Below are 21,479 nucleotides of genomic sequence, written 5' to 3'. Positions count from 1 at the left end.
AGCTTTCCCTCAGCCCCTTGCAGTGCAAAACAGAGGTTAAAATATTTTCCTTTTGCTGTGAAGAATAAGTATGGCTTCTCCTGCAAGTGAAGTGGCTGTGGTGCAGGGAGGAGTGAGGGAAAAGCAACTGCAAATGAAATTTTTCCATTGCAGCCTGGAAAATGCCAGAAAGGGCCTAAATAGGTTTATATTATGGCCTCAAAGAGTTCAGTTGTCTTGAGGGTGCAGCAAAAAGCAGGGTCCTGAGCTGCAAACGCCCCATGCAGCACAGAGTAGGGGCCTCACGTGAACCACAGCAGTACTCTTCCCACTGCCTCCGCCAGCCCTCTCCTGGGAGAGCTGGGGATGAGCCTCCCCCTGCCCCTGGAGCACTGCTCACCCCCACACAGCATCCGTCTTGCCCCAAGGGCCACTGACCTGTGAGAAGAGGAGGTACCCGCACTCATCGCACGGCAGCATGTCATCCACCAGCACCGTGGTCCATGTGCCATCCTTGCACAGCCGCACCTGGTAGGCACCCTCGGGGCACAGCGTCCTCGTGATCATCACCCTCTCCACCAGCTCTGGCCGCTCGGCCAGCACGGCCAGGGCGCTCAGGAACCTGCCGGCGGGACGCAGGACGGCCTCAGAGAGGCACGGGCAGGCAGCAGGCAGCTGCCCATCTGTGCAGCACAGGGGACTGTGGTCCACAGCTGCTTGGTAAGGGGTGAGGCAGAGGATGGGGTACATGCCTGGGGGTATAAATGGGTTTGAGTAGGGCTGAGGGGTCTGATCTGGAGTTGGATGAAGGCAAGGAAAGGAAGAAGGGGTAGGAGGGTGTCAGCCTGGCTTGCTCCCCCTTACCAGCAGTTTCCCAGCAGTCCCTGCAGGATATCAGAGGGCCTGGGTGTCCGAAACACCGACCACTTCACCGATCGGTCCTTGAAGATGCTACAGTTGATTTCATGGGGTCGCAGCCACTGTTTCACCCTCTGCTGCACGCTGTCACCTTCTGGGAATCCCACAGACTTGGGCCCAGGGTGGAAACTGTCATCTACAAAATTGACTTTGTTCTGCAAGAGTAAAAGGCAAGGAGAGCATCAGTGTGCATCTGTACGGCACACAGCTCCCTGGGGCCTCCTGGGACAAGACTGGCCTGGAAAGCCCCCTACTGCACCCCCAGGAGTGAGAGCAGAGCCCCCAGCCCTCCCACATGGCCCAGGCAGCCCCTTCTGATGCCGTGCTGTGGAGCAGGTCTGGGACCGGGTGTCTGCTGGCAACGGCAAAGATGGATTTTGTGCATCAGGTCCAGCATTCCGCTCTGCCACGAGCTGGCTCACCCCTCTGGCCCCCAGGCTCCAGACTGCAACTCAAATCCGCCTTTTTCTGTTTCACAGGAACCTCCCCAGGCAGGGACTGTCTCGCACTTTTGTGCTGGTGCTAAAAGCTGGACCGTGGGGGACCTTGGCTACTTCTATAAGTGGCAAAGCATGCGAGCAGCAAGCCTGCGAAGAGCCACCTGGCAAGCAAACACTCCTCAACCCAAGCCCTGTGCTAAGGGCTGAGCTGCCCCTGCTCTGGAGTGAACGTGCTGGGTTTGGCAGTCCTGTGTCAGCCCCGAGACTCATCCATAGAGGACGTTAGGGGCAGCGTTCGCAATTGGATTCAGCCAGACCACAAACAGGCAAGCAATTCCAGAGTGAAGGTATCCTACGTCTGAGCCCACCTGCAATAGCTGCTGTGTATTAAATAAAATAGGATGGACTGAAGGGTAGATAATCCTGTAGGTATTAGCCACAGACCTTAACGATTCTATGATTCTATGAACTTCACCGAGTGGAGAAGGGCAGCTTTTTCAGACTGTTTAACACAGGATGAAATAAGAACCAGGTTTTCTTTGTTATTGTTAATTACATGAAATTAAATTCTTTCAGCAAAAGCTGGCTGTAATTTAAAATAGCTTTTATGCATACCAAACTAGTAGTTGTCCTTCCTCTTTTGTTGCAATCCTACGTGAATGCCTTCTATGTTGTGCCTCAATTAGCACTTCCAGCTTCTCTTTTGCAGAAGGGTGTTTTTCAGCTAATAGATGTCACTGTTCAAATACCAATGTGGGCCACAAAGGACACGTCACAGGGCTTGCTGGATTTCTCAAGGGGAGCATTTGCTGACAAGGGGTGCAGCTGCCAAGCAGCCACCTCTGCCGTATCAGCCAGCAACCTCATTGTGCCACATCCCAGCCTCACACACTCGCATCTCAGGGTGCAGCTGAGACTCCCCAGGAACCCGCGGCGCTGGGCAGCGCAGACACAGAGCAAGGCAGCCGTCCATGAGTCAGAGCCAGTGGGTGCTGCAAGCTTTCTGTCCCCTATGGAGTCACTGCGGTGCTTTTCCAAGCAGCAGGAGTGGAAGAAACCTTCAACCTCTTTGGTATCATGGCCAGAGTCTCACCAGAGCCAGGCCAGTATTCAGCAGGACTGCAGGAGCCTGAATGTGACCCCAAAGACCTCACTGGCACCAACAATGGTGGCAATGCAAGAGCAGTAGCAGTGCAATTCCCCAGCAGCATCAGGAAAGCCTGCCTAAAAAGCTAATTACCTTTATACCATGATGTCTCCCTTCACATATTTCTAAATGCTCGAAAGAAATTGTCACTACCAATATCCCTGGAGATGAAGGGAAAGAGAGTCACGAGCACTGCAGAGGCAGCATCAGAGCAGCGGGGAGAGGAGCAGGTAACTCCTCTCATGCCCGGCAGTAATAAGGCTGCTCATAGATGATGCCAGACAAGGAGCCCTGCTTATTTCTCCTGCAAGGGGATAAATCCAGGCATTGGACACCCTTCACTCCTCCTGCTCTGCAAACAACCCTCTTTGCACCATTCTGGACCAGAGACATGACATGACCTTATCTGCTGCCACCTCCCCAGGTCCGCATGGGCTGATGAAGGCCATTGCTTTGCCCCACATGGTGTGGCTGCCAGTAGCGAACTGTCTGACAGGTGGAGAAGGAAAACAGAGATGGAGCCTCCCCAGCATACAGAAAGGCTCCGCAGGCAGAGGTGCCAGAGAGTGGCACAGACAGCAAGAGTCCTGGGTTGTCTTTCTAGCTCTGCAGAATGTGCTGATGCATGCTGTTCTTTGGAAAGGGGGAAGGATAGTTAATCAGAGGAGAGAAGTGTGAGACAGCAGGATAAGCAAGAAAGGGGACACCACAAGACAGGGAAGCAGATGCCCAGTGCAGGGGCAGCTAGTGAAAGAGGTCAGCTCTGCTCTTCTCCCAGACAGAAGAGAAAGGGTAAAGCTAAAAGTGAGGGCCATGCACCAAGAAGTGTTGGAAAAGGCACCCCTGGAATAGTGGAGGAGCGAGCACCCACAGCAGGAGCTTGGGCATAAATCCCTGCAGGGAGTAGCGCAGCAAGGCAGGCTGCTACACACAACTTGGGGCATGCGGACAAAAGGCGGAGGAGAACTTGGACAGCCTGACAATCTGCTCCAGGGGAAGGCTGAACAGCCTATGAAACACTGCGGACAGAAGGAAGTTTTGAGGCTGCCTTACAAGCCAGCCTGAACAGCAGTATTGGTGGGAGGCTGCAGGGACACCAACAGCAGAGCGAGCATGCATATGGGAGCAACTCTGTCCCACCACTGCTGTCAATCCTTCCCTCAGACCTGCAGAGCCCTTGACTTACCATAAACAGCATCAGAACATAGCAGTGATTTAGTTTTAGGGGGATTTTCAGGAGATGGCCCACGCTGATATAATAGCCCATTATTGCTGGCTTAGCGAGCTGAACAGGCTCAGCCAAGGCTCTGACCGAGAGCTATGCTGGATGGGGCAAAGCTCCCCTTCTTGGCAGCAGCAAGCTGCTAATTCAGCTTGGCCATCTCTCATAATTCATCCTTCAGGCTTGATTCCACTGGATATAACAGATGTTCCCTGAGTACAAAAGAGGCTATTCACTTGCTTAAAAGAGGGAGATAAGCAGAATCAGGGTCTCTCTGCTATAAAGACACACACATCTATTAGGATGGACATGTAGCAATTAAAAAACCCACAACCCCAAAACAGGATAATTCTCAACAGCTTCCTGCCCGAGCCAAACATCATTGTGAACCCCAGTCTGCGCAGCAGAGGCACAGGCATGGACGCACTCCTTCGATCAGGCAGAAAAAGCCTTGTCTGTACGTCAAAATGGGACTGCAACTCCCTTTCCATCTGGTCCAGAAGAGCTGGAGACTTCCCCCAGGAGGAGGGCAGAGAAAGAGCAGCATTCACAGGAGCGTCTTATGCCACTCAAAGAAAAACTGGGGCCATCACCGTGCTGTTTGAGACTGAAACCCAACAGATCAAGCCAGATAATTCACAGTGGGAGGGGAAGGTGATAGCATGGGCCTGAGACCCTCAACTGGAGTCAGGGTACAGCTAAACCTCAGCCATCCTTCACAAAACAGGGGTGAGCCACTTGCAGCTGCAGCTGTGCCTTCACAAACACCAAAACCAAGAACACCAAGGCCCAGCTCACAGTTCTTGAATGCTTGCAGTTGCAGGCAGTGGCAGCAGTTCCTCTGCCTCCACCTCTGCCAGTGCTCTGAGCCTCTGCCTGCTGCATCCCCAGGTTTCCTGCACCCACATATGTCACAGTTGCTGCCCACCGACAGCAGTACCACCAGCAAACCTGGACAGACTCTTTGACAGCCCTCCCCAACCTTGGACAGGGAAGGAGCTCTACTGACTATCTAAGAATGTCCCCTTCAACCCAGATGTTCTTTCTTACTTATTTAAAATATCACTATGTTTCAGAGTGTTAACGCTGACTCCCTCACCCTTGGAGTGGCAGTGAACTGCATGGGTCACTTTTACCCTAGAGATTATCTTGCACCAATTTAAAATATTACATTTTAGTGTTAACAACCAGCATCCAGCTGATGCAGGTGAAGATCTTCTCTGGGACCCAATACACAGAAGGCAGCTTGCCTATGCCAAGCAATGCCCTAGACCCATGGGGAAAGCTTGAAGAGGGTCCCCTCCATGTGAAACCAGAAGCAAGACTAGTTGAGCAAACACTCACCTCCCGGCAGAAGGTCACAATGTTTTCCCACAGGGCTTTGGCCTCTCCCTCGTCTGTCTGTCGCCTCTTCTCCACATGCATGCTCTCCCGTCTCTTCAGAGGCTTGAGGCCCTTGCGCTGGGCCACGTACTGCTGTGGGGTATGGCAGGCCACGCAGTGCTTGGCCTTCAGCTCGTTGAGCAAGGTGCAAGCGGGACAAGCCCACTGGCTGGGCCTCTCCTGACCAGTGGGCAGCTGGGACGGGAAGAGGCGGGCAACCTTGCGGGCAGATGGGGCCCTGCCGCCGCAGGAGGAGCAGCTGCCCTTGTCACAAGCCCCGCAGTCAGGGCAGCGGGGAGATGGCTCGCCCTGTGTCCCATGCTCCTGGAAGCCATGCAGCTTGGAAGAGCCACAGACTTTGCACTTCTGGGCCTGGGTGGGGTTCTTGAGGGTGCACTTGGAACAGGACCAGGTGGTGAAGTCAGGGCTGGAGGGGCTGCATGGAGTGAATCTCACTGAGTCCCCCACCAGATTGATGGTGTCACTGCCTTTCTGGGTGCTGCATGCCTCACATTTGCTGGCCCCGGCAGAGTTAAGCAGGGAGCAGGAGCTGCACTTCCAGTGGGACGGACTGACCTCCATCTCCTCCTCCAGCACGCTCAGCCGCTTGTTGGACAGCAGCTCCTGGAAGCGGGCAGCCGGGGCAGCCCTGGCCTGACCCTGCGGAGAGCCCTTCTGCCCTGCTGCGCTCTGAGCCACAGGCTGGGAGGCTTCGGGGCCTGGCATCTGCAGCTGGGGGGGCACCTCCCGGCGGCTTCGGGGCACAGGGTTGTTTTGCAGCCCTGGGGAGAAGGGACTGAAGGCTGGTATCTTCTGGGCCTCTTGTTCCATCGCCACTGGGCCCTGGGTGGCCACAGCATCACCATCAGAGATCTCTGCAGAGACTGAAGGCTGTGGGTTAGAAGGGGCCATGTGAAATCCGGCAGGGGTGATGACTTCAGGGACGACCAGCGCCTCTGGCGGGATCTTGGGCAGGGAGAGCTTGCGTGGGCCACCACAGGCAGAGCAGGAGTTGGCCACCGGTGTGTTGTGCAGCGTGCAGCGCTGGCAAGCCCAGCCACTCTCCAGCTCCGCTTCATCAGGGCTCTTCCCCTCCGAGTCCTCGCTGCTGCTTTCTGCTTTGGCAGCCTCCTCCTTGGATGTGCTCTTGGGCTCCACAAGCACGGTGGGCTTGGGCAAGACACCGTTGATGACAGGCAAGGGGGAGCCGCTGGGCCCTGGCTCTGGGGTGAAGCCACATACTTCACAGGTTTCCTTGCCCAGAAAGTTCCTGAAGGTGCAGCGGGCACAAGCCCATTTCTGTTCCTCCACGCTGAGCCGCAGGATGTGGTTGAGGTCAGGCTTCTGGCGGGGGGCTTCACATATGGAGCACTGCCGCTGGCCAACGGGATTCAGAAAGGTGCAGCGGGTGCAGGACCACTCGCGGACAGCAGCCATGGAGCCAGGAGAGTGGGAGTGGCTGGAAGAAAACAGAAGAGAGTGTGAGGCCAAGACCACACGATATGCAGGGATACCATGCATTTCCTGGACTGGCATAGTCAGGACCTTGCTTCCGGGAAGGGGACAACCGTCAATCCAGTCATTGCTCTCCATGCACTTTTTCCTCTGGCACTGACAAATGATTTCTCCAACTGCATGGCAATGCATTGGCTTCCACCCAAAATACTTCAGGAAGGGCACAAGAAACAGCCTTGCAACCCTGCTGACCCCTCTCTCATTGCAGGGGTGTGCCCCAGCAAGCAAGCACACTGCCTCCGCACCCCACCTTGACAATTTTGTACGTCTGCAGCTTGCTTGTAACTCTCTAGAGGAGGTGACACCTGCTCTGCCTTCTTGCTGTTCACAGGGTCAATTCTTTCCTCCTTCAGTGTCACTCCAGCCCACTTCAGTTTCAGTTTCTGTTCCTGTCTCTTTCCTCTCCTTTTGACTTGCCACCATGAGCACACCACTTATCCACACTAGGATAACTGTGTTATCCCACACCAGGCACCACCGAGCACAGGAAAGAAGGCTGTGGTGTACAGCGGTGCTTTTTCCTGCCTATAGGCTTCAGGGCCAGAAGGCTGGCCCAGCCAGCCTGCGAGTGGTAGCTCTGTGCTGGAGCCAATGCAGGTTGTGGTAAGCCAGCGCCAGGACAGCTCACCAGCAGGTTCTGAGCTCAGCAGCAGCTCTGACTCTCCCCAACCTCTGGCAGAGGGGCAAGGCATTTTTGATCAGAAATGGCTGTGTGGGGCACTGTGCCCCAGCTCCAGCTCCTGCTCCGCTTACCTGGGAAGTGGAGAGGCCACAGACCCCTGTCGTCAGCACCAGCCCTCGGTTTCAACTTCCGATATTACCTGGGAATGCCTGAAACCCTGATGGGGGAACGGGTCCAATGCACATCACAGCCACCTCACTCCAGGGCAGAAAGTTGTAATAAGGTTTTCCAGGCAGGTTCAATTTTCAGAAAGCAAAGTGCAGCAGCAGCACCAGTTCCAGAAGCCACAGCAGTTTCTGGGCTTGCAGGAAACAGCTCTCCCTCACCACAGCCCTCCTGATGCTCTCAGGAGGGTGATGCCACATTTGCAAGCATGCTGACAAACAGCAGAAGGAATCCCAGCCTTGCACGGTGCCCTTTGTCCCCTGCTCAGCAACATTTCCTGAAGCTTTGAGCAAAGGTGGGGCTGAAACAGAACTTTCTGCTTCCTCCTCTTTCACATAAGGACAAAACAGTTCCTCTTCAGGTAAATGTGTAGCATGAGCCCAGAGGCCTCCCTCCGTGCTCTCCCGCTCCCAGATAACGCAGCCAAGTCTAAAGCCCCAACCTTGAACCCAAGCTCCTTGCCAGCTGCACCTCTCTCCAGCTGAGCTGGTCCCCTTCCAACCCTTTCCACTCTGCCCTGCTTGCCCGAGACCCCAGGCAGGGCCAATTCTGTAGAAGCCGCCTCCAAGTCCGCCCCATGCCCTCAGCTCTTCCCAGAAACAGCAAATTCAGGCCATCCCAGAAGACCAAGGAACCAGCAGCCTAGATCACGGGGGCTGCACCCCAGCGTGCTCACCACTGACTCCCTCTCTAGAATCCTTTCAAGGAGCAGGTTCAGCCACAACACAGGCTGAAACAAAGAAGGTAAAGAGGACATTTGATGCCACGGAGTGCAAGCACAGAAAGCTATGCTATGCTGGTGCAGTCCACAGAGGGAACTGGGTCCTGGCTGGTCTCCAGCATCCCAAGCAGCAGCACCTGCACAACCAGCTTCCCAAGGCAGCTGAGCAGACTGCATTGCAGCAGTGGGGTCTTGAGGGGACAGAGGATGCAGCAATAACTACCCTGGGGAGGAGGAGAGTGACCCTCCCTTTGGCTGGGTACACAAGAAACTCTCCTGGGAATACTCCAGCAGAAGCAGCAATCCGACCATATTTCCAGTTCATGTCCCACAGCCATCAGAAGAGCAGCTTCCCCTCAAAAAGAGATCAGATACAACCTTCAACTCCCTTCTTAAATCGAATGTTTCTCTAAATAAAGCCTGAACCCAAGAATTCCATTTTATTGCAAGAGAGCTTGAAAATTCATTCTGGTTCATATACCATGCCTTCATAGTTGGAACTTTACAAAATATTTATTTACTGGAGTTATCTGAGGAATCTTTCCCAGCTAAGAGAAATATAAACATTGATTTTTCTGCCTGAAGTCCTACAGCTGTGAGCCACACTGTACAGTCCTCTTCCCCATGGCAAGACCATGCCCACAACTGTCTGAAAGGGAGATCATTCTTCAAACAGATAAATGGAAGGAGCTGTGTGCCTGGCTTCAGCAGAGACGGGGAAGCAAATGGGGCCATGAAGGGCACTGTGATCCTGTCACACCCGTTCACCTTACTGGATGAAGTTCATCAAACCACAGGCATTACCAAAAGGCAAGCAAAGGCTGTCAGCAACCTGCACCATCCACATCCGTCCTCCTGCAGCATCCCATGCTGTTACCCACGGCACACTGTGCTGGAGAGCACTGGCTCCAAAAAATCCACCCCTAAATGGAGGTCCTGTGCCGCTTACTGCAGATAGGGACCCTCCAGCCACCAATCTTCCTGCTGCACACATCACTCTCGCACCCACGGTCCTACCCAGCAGGCAAAGGCTACTGGCCATGCAACCACAGGACCATGGAAAGAAATCCCTTTCCATACCAACAGAGAGAAAGGGAAAATCAGGATAACCTAAAAGACAGAAGCACCACATGAGGAGACAGTGGGACACGCCACATCATGCCAGACCTGCTTGATGCACTATCAGTGACGAGCTGTGGGCTCAGGGAAGGCAGCACCATTTCACTTGGGCAAGCTCCAGACAGCAAGAAGGGAGGCAGAAGCTGAGACACTGCAGTGCTCTGCCCTGACACTGCACACGCTCTCCCTCAAGCTCTGATACTGGCCTTGGGGAGCTGCGATTGCTCCCCGGCCACGCTATCCCCCTCCTGGTCCTCTCCTCTCTCCCACACTGCAGGAGTCTGCTCCCAACACTGTCCGTTCCAGGGACACCATTCTGCCCACTGCTGGGATTTTCACCTACATGACTTTCTCCACTGACAGCTCTCAGGAAAACCAAAAAGCCTCCCAGAAAGGCCATCAGCTATTCCCTCAAAGATCTGTAATTCCCCTTGCAGTGGGATTTGTCTTTGTCTGTCCCCAACAGGCCACTGGTTCCCCAGCCTTGACAATTAGCAGGACACCAGACTGCAGCCTGCTCCAACCAGGCTCCTGCCTAGGGCTCATGCACAATTCAAGTACCTGCATGGACTTAATATAAAGGTCCAAAGATCACAGAGGGCACAAGGCTGGAACCCATACTCATACGGTACAGCCCATACCAGCACATGGTGGATCGTAGCAGCAGCCTCTGTCCAATACCAACACCTACCCCTTAAAAATGAACTGGCTGAAAGGAGAAACCCAACCACAGTCTGCCCAAGCTCTGTACTTTTCTCTTCAAAGCCTGACTGGCTCCTTTCCCAGCAAGCAATGAGCCTGCGTGAGGAAATACAGTTGTCTCCACCATCTATTCACCAGGCCCATCTGCTGTATGATAACACATACGCTCTCCAGCCCCAGAAAACACAACTGATATAAACATCACCTGCCACGTTCCCAGGCGCCTGTGCAGGAGAGGAGCTCCTCTCAAAAACACCTGCTCCACAGTGACCCACCCGGAGAAGGGCTTTTTCTTGGGAAGGGGATACTTTACAGGGAGCACGATGGCACAAGCTCTCAGTAGCCCACCAGACTGCCAGCAGTTATCTGCTAGAGGCTCTGGGTGCACACAGCAAGGAAAGGGCAACAGCTGTACCACCCCACACCTCCAGCAGCACAGGCAGGGCTGGCTCCACATGGCCATACTTCCCACCACAGAAGCTCTACCCAATCAAGACAGGGTACACATCAACTAGCAGGAGACATCATCACATTGGCAGGACTGCACCTACCTTAGCAGTCACAACAGTATAACTATAATACTTTAAAAAAGAATACAGAAGGTACTCAGCCAAGTAGACAGTTTTCAGCATGCTGATCAGGTCCCAGGGAACCTTACTGCTCGCTCTGCCTTGCAGAGTTAGGAGTGCCAAAGACAGCCCTCCACCGAGGTGACAGCCTGCAGAGAGGGGTGCTGGCTGGGATGCCTAGGCAGCCTTCGCACGCAGAATCTGGCAGCAGAGCTGCCCGAAGGGTGTGTGGCTTTTTCCCTCTGGACACCATTTCTGATTGCACAGAGGTGTCAGGGAAGGCTGTCACTAGGAGGGAAGGGAGAGTCACTGCAGGGACATCATTTGCTTCCCTCTGACATCCAGGAACTTTCCTCTAACCAGAGTGGAGCAGACCGTTAGGACAAGACAGGGGAGGGATTAAGATGGCACCAGCTGGTCACCTTCCAAACCCACCTTGGGAAAGTGATATCCCACCCTGCATTCTGCTGAGTGATGAGTTTAGGAGTCTCTGCTGAGCTTGTGCGTCCTGTTGCTACATTGCTTGGCTCCTACACAGCCATCGAACAAGGAGTCTCTACCACCTTTGTGTGTCACCTGGGACGAAAGGTTCTTCCAGAGCCTCACCAGAGCAGAGCAAGACAGGAAGGAACAGGGCAGGGTGCAAGACCGGTAAGTGCCCAAAAACCTGCAGTTTGCATCTTTCCTGTGGGCATGGAGCTGGTGGTGTACCAAGGCTGTGTGATGTGCAGCTAAGCTCCAGGGCAAGAGATGGCAACCAGCCCTGCACAGAAGCACATTGGACTGTCAGAGTGAATGGTTCGAGGTGACCTGGGCACTAGAGCAAGAGATCCCAGAGCTCTACTGAAGACCCCACACTGGTGCCAGGATTATGTGAGCTTGTGTCAATCGCACGCAGTAACAGAATCAGGCTATTTCTCTAAATAAAACTCTTCCAGAACAGCTAAAGCTTTAAAACTTACTGCTTCGGTTCTCTCCTGCAGTAAAAAAACCAAACAAGTAAAAATCGATTGTTCTAGTCAGCAACATACAAACCCTGAGTTCCCTGAAACAGAACGCATTGTAGCAAAATCCTCTTGTTTGACAAATACAAGGAAAAGCACTAGAACTTTGTGGAAGAAAAAGAAAAACCACAAAAAACCCCAAACAAAATCCTGCCTCAATTGTCTGTGAGGTCCATATCAATTCCCCTCCTCCCCATCCAGTTGTTTTCTGTTTAACTCCTTTCAATGCCATAGCATGCTCTGACCTAAGAGAGGACTGCTGAGCCATCTCCCACATGGACATATCACCTCTCCAGAGCCTGCCGGAGCAGGAGATACCCATGTCTGTGCAAGAAGGGGGTGAGGGAGGTCAGGAACCACATGGCACGGCTCTGGTAGTTGAACTGTTAGAAGCGTACATGAATTGGGATCATGGCCTGCACATCATGAAGCTCAGGCAAAGAGATGCTGTTGGCTGAGCTAACTCACTCTTGCACAGCCAGGCAGAGGCTGGTAGGCTGGACCAGCAGAAGGCTGCAGCAGATATACTGGCAAAGCAACACAGAAACACTGTGAATAGGGACTTTCCACTTCTCACAAATTTTTGTAGGAGAAAAACAGTCTCTGATTCATACTTCTAAACCCTGAAGGCTACAGAACTACCACCAGCTCTGTGCTAGCATCATACAAACAGGGCAGGTTGCGTAAGTATTTCCAAATCCTGCCTCTCCCACTTTACCAAAGCGACACAAGAAAACAACACAGGCTTTAATACTAGTGACCTTCACCCAGTTTCAGGGTGGTACAGGCAAAAATAAAGCACCAGATAGGACCTGCCCCTTTGCCCTCTTCTACTTTGCACCAGTGCAGTTCTACTGAGCAAGGGCAGAGACAGCAAAGAAAACCTCCCCTGCGCTCACCCATGCTTTCTTGGAGGCTCCTATCAAAGCAACCAAGGCAGGCAGTACCAGGCAGGCCCACTGCAAAGGCACGAACATGCCCACAAAATAGGGGCCCTCGCTGGGCCTCTCCACCTGTGAGCAAAAGCAGCACCCCACTTCCACAAGAGTGGGCATGGAGGGTAACTCAGGTCAGAAAGGACCTTGGCGGGGTCTCTAGACCAAACTCCTGTCCAGGCTGTATCTCTTACAAGATCACAGCAGGTTGTTTGGGTTTGTTTATACAGTCTGGTCTTGGAAACCTACAAGCATAGAGACTATACAACCTCTCTGGGCAGTGAACTCTACTAACTGACCCTCCTTGAGGCAAAAATGTTTCTCCTTACATGCAGTCTGATGCTCTCCTGTTTCATGCTACGCCTCTTGTCTTGTTTACTGTCCTCCCACCACACACTGCTGTGAAGAAGCTGGCTGTCTTTTGGCTGATGTCTCCGTAAGCATTGGTAGACCTCCTTCAAAGCCTTCTCTTCCCCAGCCTGAACAAGCCCAGTGCCCTCATCCTCTCCTTGCAGGGCATGTGCTCCAGCACCCTGACCATCTTAGTGCCCTTCCACTGAACTTGCTCCAGTTTGCCGAGGTCTTTGCTGTATGGGGAAGCCCCAAACTGGATGTACATTTAGGAATTCAAGCGACAGTCTCACTACCTCTTTCTGGGTTGCACTCCTGCTCCCCTTGCAGAGCAGCAAGGGTGTTTGGTACCGTATGGGTCTGAGCAACCCTGCAGAACAGGGTTGGTGGCTTGCATCCTCCTCAGGGGAGAGGCAAATTCATTAGCCTTCTCATACCAAGTGGCTCCTTCAGCAAGGACTGGAGCTGGGGCCTTGGTCTGAGCTCCCAGCTGGACCATTCTCTTTGTTCCTTCAGCCTGGTGCAAGGGATTCACAACAGCTACAACCACACAATTCTTCCTTTTGTTGAAGCAGTTGATGAAATAAAGACTTCTTGATCCTGAAATATTAATTTTTGAGTGTTCCAGCGAGTGTTCCTCTCGCTCTTTAGAGTCAATCCAGGACAAGCTGTCAACTAGTTCCCAGAAACGCAGCTTAGATAGGGGAAGGAAAAACAGCTGAGGCACCAACCCGTTCCATATCCATGCCAAACTCTCCTCTGGCCAGGACACCCCTTCTTTCTGGAGTTTACCTCCTCCCAGCACAGTATCAGTGCTCCTGACCATTTACTGGGACAATTACATCTATGCAGAAAATAACATTTTCCACTGGTAATAACTTGAAATGAATTGAAGCAGGACAACTGGATTTGTTCTGTTTAATAAAGCAATGGTGGCAGATAAAAATCACTCATCAAAGCAGAAGGGAGAAAAAAAAAGCGCCTAATTCTGCAGCAGGAGACTGTGCAAGGGTGCAAGGCGCACTTTAGAGTGAGTGGGGCCACTGAAGACCCATTCACACTACATAACCCTCCCCAGAAGGTGCTGAGAGGCTCAGATAGACACTTAAAAGTCTTCCAAGCTGATGACACACTCCAGTTCCTGGGAATTTCTTGGTCCCATCACACCAAACCTCAAGAGGTTTCTTGCACAGTTTCTATTTAGTTTCTACTTTTCCCACACTGGACATAGCTCTGCCACCTCAGATGTGCTCCACCATCCAGGGAGAGAAGAGGCTGTGAGTTTTAATGAGAATTTCTCAGGTGAAAACTGAACTCAACTAATGAGAAGTCTGAGAAAAAAAAAATCCACTGGCCCCAGATGTATGGAGTTAATTCAGCAGTATATTTTTCTGGCAGCCAACAAAACCACATAACACACTCTCAAACTGCAGCTTTCCCTGCAATTTACTTTGCCATCACCTCCCAGAAAACAGGGCTTGTTTGTCTCAAAAATTACAGATCTTAAGGGTGAGAGGGGACATTTTGCTGCAGGACAGGGAAGAAAGGAATTCCAAGGCAACGCTCTGCAAGTACAGCTGCTTGCAAAGGATGCAAGTTGAACAGAGAACAAGCTCCTCTACCCTTCACTGGTCACAGAAGAGGGCACAAAGAACCTGTCAAGAGTGGGGTGCAAACATGCACTCCTGTAACATGCTCCTGTAACATGCTCCAAAGCCTGGATTTGATGAAGGAAGTGAGTTGATGAGACCATTGTCACTTGGAGACCCCTCTTCATAGCTGAAATCCCTGGCTGGGTTTGGCCCAGGAAAAGGTGAGAAGGAGCAGAGTCTTTGAAGGAATCTGCCCATCTGAATACATGGTCACTGGAATTTCATGCCCAATGCTGCTGCAAGAATGCAAAGTGACACACGTCTGGAAGGAGCATGCCTCACACTAGCTTTCCTCCAAGGCTAAAGACAGCACAGGCAGCATCATCCTAAACTGATGCACTGGAGACAAGAGCCTTTTATCATTCTTCATGCAAAACCATCAAAGCAGAATCAGAATCTAGAAGGCTTGTTTTGTGAGAAAAACAGGACGTGCATCATTAGCCTTTAATATATCTTAATTGCTTTGGTGTTGTAAGACACTAATTTTCAGAAGAAAACCAGTTTGGCTGGCAGAGCGCTGTGCAGTACGGGCATGCTGAGACAAGACCATTCTCAAAGGCTCCTTTGCTAATGAACAGGTTACCCAAATCTCTGCCAGGGCAACAAGAAGAACCCCTGGGGATACAAAAGGAAGAAGCAGACTGAGTGTTTCAAGGAGGCCAGCAAAGTCCAAGTTCTAGCTTTCCTCAAATGTCATGAGCTTTTGCATTCTCTGGGTTCACAAGCTCTCGATGAGGGACCAGGCATCTCACTCTAAAGAAGAACCTCCTGCACCTACCCAAAGTTATCAGGATACAGGGCCCAGATGAGATGGCCAATGGCAATATGACCTCTTCAAAACTCAAGATGGAGGCACGGGGAATGTGCTACAATGGCACTCAGTCACACTGGATCATCTTGGGACAGGCTTTGCTGCAGCAAAGCCGGCAGGAGAAGAGCCTGGGAAGGTCTCTCTGGAGCCCCAGCCCTGGGGACAGCCACCAACACAGCCTCAGCTCCTCTCAAGCTACACTGTTTCTCATTAAGATCAATTCCAGCCTGTTGTTATAATTAACAACCTCATCTTGCCTCCCTGCATGCAAGCATGGGAAATTTCTGCAGTTGCAATTACAGTTCACTTCTAAGAAAACAATTTAGCACAGCACTACTGCTGCCATCATTCCTGGGCTCAACTGCTTTATTTACATTTTCTGTACCTAATTTCCTTGGTCTTTTGGGTATCTGGGGAAAATAAGAGCAAACAATATCAAGTTCCAATTGCACCTAAGTATTATACTAGGTGAGGAAAGTTTGTGTTATTAAGTCAGCCCAGCACCGTACTATGTATATGCTTAAACAGGTTCGATAATGTCTTAATACATTGATTTGGCTCAAGGTGGTGAGGAACTGAATGGCCCCGATCCGTATCTTGGCCTTACTTTCACTACACTAGTCACTGACTAAAATCCACCTACAATGGATATTTGAACCCACTTAGGAGTGAATACACAAAGGAGGTACATCAGTTTTATAGGGTTTTGTCACAGTTGCATGAAACCGGTGTAATTTGGGGGTAGAAAACACAAAGGATCTCTGCAGATACCCTGGTACTGCTAAAATATTTGGGAGCACCTCAGCATGCCTGCAGCTCCCACAAAAGCTGCTCTTTTAGGGGAAAAAGGCCCACAGTCCTCCGGCAAATGCAACACAAGAATTCCAGAATTTTTTTTTTGTTAAAAAACCAAAAGACCAGAAAGGCCTGAACCCTAGAAGACTGACAGATCCAAGTAACATTGGATACTTGTAGCTTCAGCTTCTTGCACACTTAGAGCAAGAAGGCACTTAGAGAACAGTAGATTTGTTCTTTAGAAAGTCTGTTAAAAATTGGTTCAGCTATCTTGCATGTTTTTTATAATTACACTCCATCTTTGGTCTGAACAGTGTCCCAGAAAGTTTCCCATATACAATAAAGTTGTCCAGCAAAATTCATGAGCACCTGAAATGGAAGAGGATTTAGACTGCATTGAAATCAGTCCCACAGACTAGGATGATGCATCTTACAGATAAATAAAAACAATTACCTGTTTGCAAAACAGCTTCTATAGAAAGGTTTTTTTTAAAAAAAAAAACAACAAACAACCCCAACAAAAAACCCCAGACTTTCACACCCAGCCATCAAACCAAGGCCTCCATGCTAAAAAAACTGAAAGACAATGTGATCCACAACCCGGACAGGGTAAGGATGTTGCCAACATTATGGGGAAACAGAAAGATTACGAGAGCTGCTGTAACAGCTCTTGGCCCTTCAGACTCATCTTTTACAGCAATGCCAGAGGCAAGTTCTTCTGGAAAGAGCAAAAGGGAATTTGGGAATTACATTTTCTTGAAAGGTTTTCATGAGAATGACTGCTCACAGCTGTGGTGCCAGCCCAAGTGCCGTAGGAATCTCCAACCACTGTCCAGTGGGTGGCAATGCACACAAACACTAAAACTTCCTGGACCTTTGACTCTCCACATGGAGATGACAGGAAAAAAAACAACCTCAACATCAGTCACCAAGGAAGAGGGCTGATCCCACACCCCAGCCGTCAGGGACAAGTCTCAGACACTGGCATCAGGGGTGCTCCTCGCTGTGCAAGGCGCTCGCTGCGTATGTATGCTGACAGATGCCCTGGAGCCCTGTTCGCTCGCTGATGTTGAGAACAGGTTTAGTACAAATGTGCATTGCGGTTTTACTTCAACGGCCCCAGCAGGAGGGAGCCTGCAATTATTCACACGTGAAGAAGCCTGAATGCTTCTGTGGAAAAGAAGAAAAAATTACAAACTCTAAGAAAATCCCCTTGGTTAGGAAGGAAGACTTTGAAAAATGGGCAGGGGCTCCAAAAACTTATTTAATCATTCCCTGACTGGCCCATAAATCTTCCCCTGCCTTGAGGCAGCTCAGAAAACTTGTCAAGGGCCTATGAAGGGTCAATCCTGGTAGACACCTTCCCTGGTCAGTAATACAGATAAACTGAAAAAAGGTGAAACACAGCAGGGGAAAGAGCGGTTCAGCTGCCAGGCAGTAAGACAGACCATGGTCAAAAGCCAAACAGGTTCAGATCTGGCAGATGAGGAGAGATGCCTGCTGACCAGGCGGCAGCGTTCAGCCTCGACTCTCAGGTGGACTCAGGACTGTGTTCTGGCCCCTTGAACTGTTCAGCCCAAAGGACCATGTTCTGGCCCCTTGAACACAGCAGGAGAAGAGATTATTATAGAGCAAAGACACCCTGGCAACATCAGGACTGACAGAATACCATCAATCCCATCACATACCCAGTGGGGACCAGTGAGGACACTGAAACCTCTGGGATGAGCTGTAATACAACCCCTCCATGGAGCAAGGTCCTTTAAACCTCAAGGTGTGCCAGAAAGAGGGTGGGAGATACCAGGAGCACCTAAAGGCCTCCTGGGTTCCTGCAGGAACCTGAGGACAACACACCTCGAGCGACATGAAGACAAATCACACCCTGGAGGCAGCCTCTCCTCTTACAGTCACAAGGGCTCCCTGCTGATCTGGACAAACTAGTGAGCAGTTTAACACTGTACCTGTGAGAAGGACACATCATACAGATGCCATGGCCATCAGGAGCACAGACCTCCAAGCTACTGAAGTTAGGCTAGTATGAGATATATAGAAATCAGTGGAGATCAAGAACAGCAGTGAGAAGATTTACAACCAACATGCCAGATCTAGGAGGAAAAGCAAGATACTGGGGAGAAACAGTCAGGAAGATTGTGTTCTTTACTACTAATATTATGCCAATTAATTTCAAATGAAAGCATGTTTTAATTTAAAAAGGGAACAAAAGTTGGTAACAGCAATGAACCAAGAGAAGATCCCAGGGAAGAGCAGCATAGGGTTAATGCCTCTCTCAAACCATTAACAGTTACAAATAAACAGTATCCAGGGAGGCCACAGAACAAGGACCCCTTCACCATGTCTTTTGCCCACAGAGGAAGAAGGGCAAGACTTTGCTGCCTTCAATGCATCGCTGAGACGTAAATGAGGTCAACATACCAAGGAGAGATGTCCTTCTTTCATTCCATCAAGGATGTGGGCCGCTCCCTCAGATCCAATAGTTGAGGGGTCTTCCTCTGAGGTCCCTCCTCTGTTACTGCCTCTTAACCATCTCCATAGCAGAATTGCTGGGCTGACGCTGACCCAGGCCCTGCCATCAACCCTTCGCACCAAGCCAGGGGGAGACATCTGCTATCCACCCCTGCAGATTGGCCATGGGAATGCATGGTGCCTGCCCAGAGACAACAGGATGGGGACAGCTTCATATCAATTATAATCTATGATGGGAATAGTGGGAAGGAAGGCCAGAAGAGTTCAGTGTAAAGATTTCAGATGAAGTATGGGAGGGAATGGACTAGAGGACATCTCTTAGGATGTCTCATGTCTGGAAAGCATGGCATGGGACAGGATTGAGGAGCTGTGAGTGATGCTCTGTGAGCAACTCCACCTCACTCTCACAACTAGCACCACCAGCTCAGCTCCAAAACACTGCCCTGTACTTTCAGAGAGTAAATTAAATCTCTTCTTTCTAGGATGAAAAAGAAATTCAAAGCTATTTGCTGCCTTTGAGGCCTAAAAGGCAAAATACTGCTGTAGGAGGACACCACACAAGTCTGAAGAGGGCTGCCTGCCCCCACCGTGTGGCCCTGCAGGGGTTGTGAGGCAGTGGGAGCCATCCCAACACAGGCACAATCATGGGGAAGGAGGTGGGAGAACCCTGCCGAGCCCCTCTCTCCTTTTGTATCACCAGTTCCCAGCCCTGCTCATAATCAGCTCCACAGTGCAGGCCACTATTTACTTGAGAAACAATCATCTTTTTCCCTAAATTCTCCCTGAAAAAATAAATCAAGGCATAGCTCCAAGGTGCAATTAAGAAAAAAACAACAGTAATCAAGAGCTCGGTACCATTTGGGATGGATGGAGAGAGAAAGACTAGTGTTTCCATGACGTCCAAGACTAAGGACAACAGTGCTGCAGCCTGGCGGAGTGCGAAAGGAGAGCCCCCAGCCTCTCCTCCTCTCCTGGAGCTTTAACTTGGCCATCATCCTGGCTCCTGGCAGAGCTGCTGCCATGCACTCTTCCTGCAAACAAGGAAAATTCTCAGGGCCCAAACCTATGCTGCCAAGCTCTGCAGCAGCACCGTCCCACACTAGACCACACAGCACCCATCCCGCAGCTGCCAGCCACACTCGGGACACCACAAGTGGGACCTCACGCCCACCAGCAAGAAGGAAGGCAGCAGGGCACTGTGGTCCATCACCAGTGGCTGTTGGGCTCTCTTCAGGAGATTAACAGGCCTTAAGGAAAAGCTAAGCCAGTCCTGTGCCTCAGGAAAGCAGCTCATGCTCAATAACCCAGCCAACAAGCTTTGTACTGATCTGCAGAAAGATTGCCAAGGGACAGAGGAAGAGAAAGGAGCTCTGGCAACTCCCGACATCCCTGGAGTTCAGCCTAAGGCTGGATCAGGGCACGGTAACCAAGAACCACAGCCATGCTACAGATGTCATCTGGCAGCGAGGGGAAAGGCGAGGATGGTGGTTCCTCCCAGAGCCACCAACTAGCATGCCCTGCTATCTCTCAACATGCTTGAGCAGCTCCTTTTTGACAGGAGATCAGAAGGCAGAGGGCAACCTGAATGTCCTCTCTTTTACTTCAGGAACCACAACTGCAACCCCTCCAAAGAACACCAATCCCAGAAGAAGATCTCAGTGCACAGAGCAGAAGCCCAGGGCAAAGTCCCAGGTGAACTGGGCATTGGTGTTCGCACAAACATGCACACACTCACTCTTTCCACCGGGTCCTTGGATCCACATGCAACTTTCAAGCACACTCACATTTACTACCAGGTCCTGGATAAAACCTGCATGAAGCTTGCTGCAGCCTGTTGCACTGGAGCCACATCCCTTCACGCTTTACTGACCTGGGGTGAAGCACGGCCAAGGGCTTGCTTGGTCAGTTGGGCTGCCAGGCCTACATGGAGAGCACAGGCTTCAAACAGCCGTAAACCCCACCAACCTCACAGGTAGCTCCAGCCTCTCCCGCTCCTGGATCATTCGCACCTTTTCCAGCTGTGTTCCCAGGTTATGTCAGGTCAAGCAGATGAATGCAAGACCACATAAAATTTGTTGCTGCATCAGCTGTGGCTTTGGGAGCTTGTTGCCATGCTGCAGCCAGCAGGCTTTGCTCTCCTTGCAGGCTCTGGGGGAGGAAGAACAAGGTGGAAAAAGCCGCCTCAGGTACTGTTCAGACTCAGGGCAAATGAACCAGCATCTCCTCCACGCAATAGAAGGAAGAAGCAATTTATTCTGACAAATGATAAAAGCCTGCAGCGGGGTTGGCCCTTTCTGTCAAAGCTGGTGTACCACACAGAGGCTTACGTGCTGTAGCAGAGAGGGGAGGATACCGGCAGTCAAGTGATATATGCATCACTCACAGAAGGAGACAATCAGCGACTCAGAAGGACTAGGCTGCAAAAGATACCTGCCTACCCAACTGGGATCCTGGTGACAGGCAAGCACCACGTGTGCTAGCCAGCCATCACCCCTTGTCCTCTGCACCCAGGGCTGCCAGCGAGCAGCAGGGGCTCAACAAGGCCCTCAGACACACACCACGGCACCTCTCAGCATACCCCTCTCTCGAGGGGTCTTGTGTCTCATCCCTTCAGCCTTCAGGGTTGAACATTTGGGCACAAGTGCCTTTAGGGTGAGACACAGAATCTAGCAACGTGGCACAGGTGGGATGTTCATATTTGCATCTTGAGCTTGTAAGTGAAGTTCAAATTGGCTGTGGAGGGTTCACAGTCCAGAAGGCCAGGAAATAAAAGCTCTTACCTTGTAGGGGACCTGTAACAAGAAGGATCTAGGTGTCTGGATTAGCCAGGAGAACAGGCAGCGGCACAGAAGTCCCCTCCAGAAGCAACGTAATTCCAGTGCCCA

General features: G+C 51.3%; 1 protein-coding gene across 8 annotated transcripts in view; it reads right to left on the bottom strand.

Annotated features, from left to right (window-relative positions):
- Positions 1-21,479, bottom strand: part of CAPN15 (calpain 15) — a 60,277-nt gene that overhangs the window by 8,635 nt on the left and 30,163 nt on the right. For 7 of the 8 annotated variants that reach the window (XM_064462206.1, XM_064462202.1, XM_064462205.1 and 4 more), the window contains 3 exons: positions 5,051-6,548; positions 844-1,052; positions 418-601 (listed from right to left, as the gene is read on the bottom strand). In XM_064462206.1, coding sequence (XP_064318276.1) covers positions 418-601; positions 844-1,052; positions 5,051-6,526 — 1,869 coding nt within the window. In that variant the 5' untranslated portion in view covers positions 6,527-6,548. The remainder of the gene's footprint in view (positions 1-417; positions 602-843; positions 1,053-5,050; positions 6,549-21,479) is intronic. The other variant, XM_064462209.1, reaches the window with a different exon arrangement.

The sequence above is a fragment of the Phalacrocorax carbo genome, chromosome 10 (assembly GCF_963921805.1).
Source record: "Phalacrocorax carbo chromosome 10, bPhaCar2.1, whole genome shotgun sequence".
In the NCBI taxonomy this organism is placed as follows: Eukaryota; Metazoa; Chordata; class Aves; order Suliformes; family Phalacrocoracidae; genus Phalacrocorax; species Phalacrocorax carbo.
Note: the sequence above shows the minus strand (reverse complement) of the source record. Positions and strands in the feature narration are given on the sequence as shown.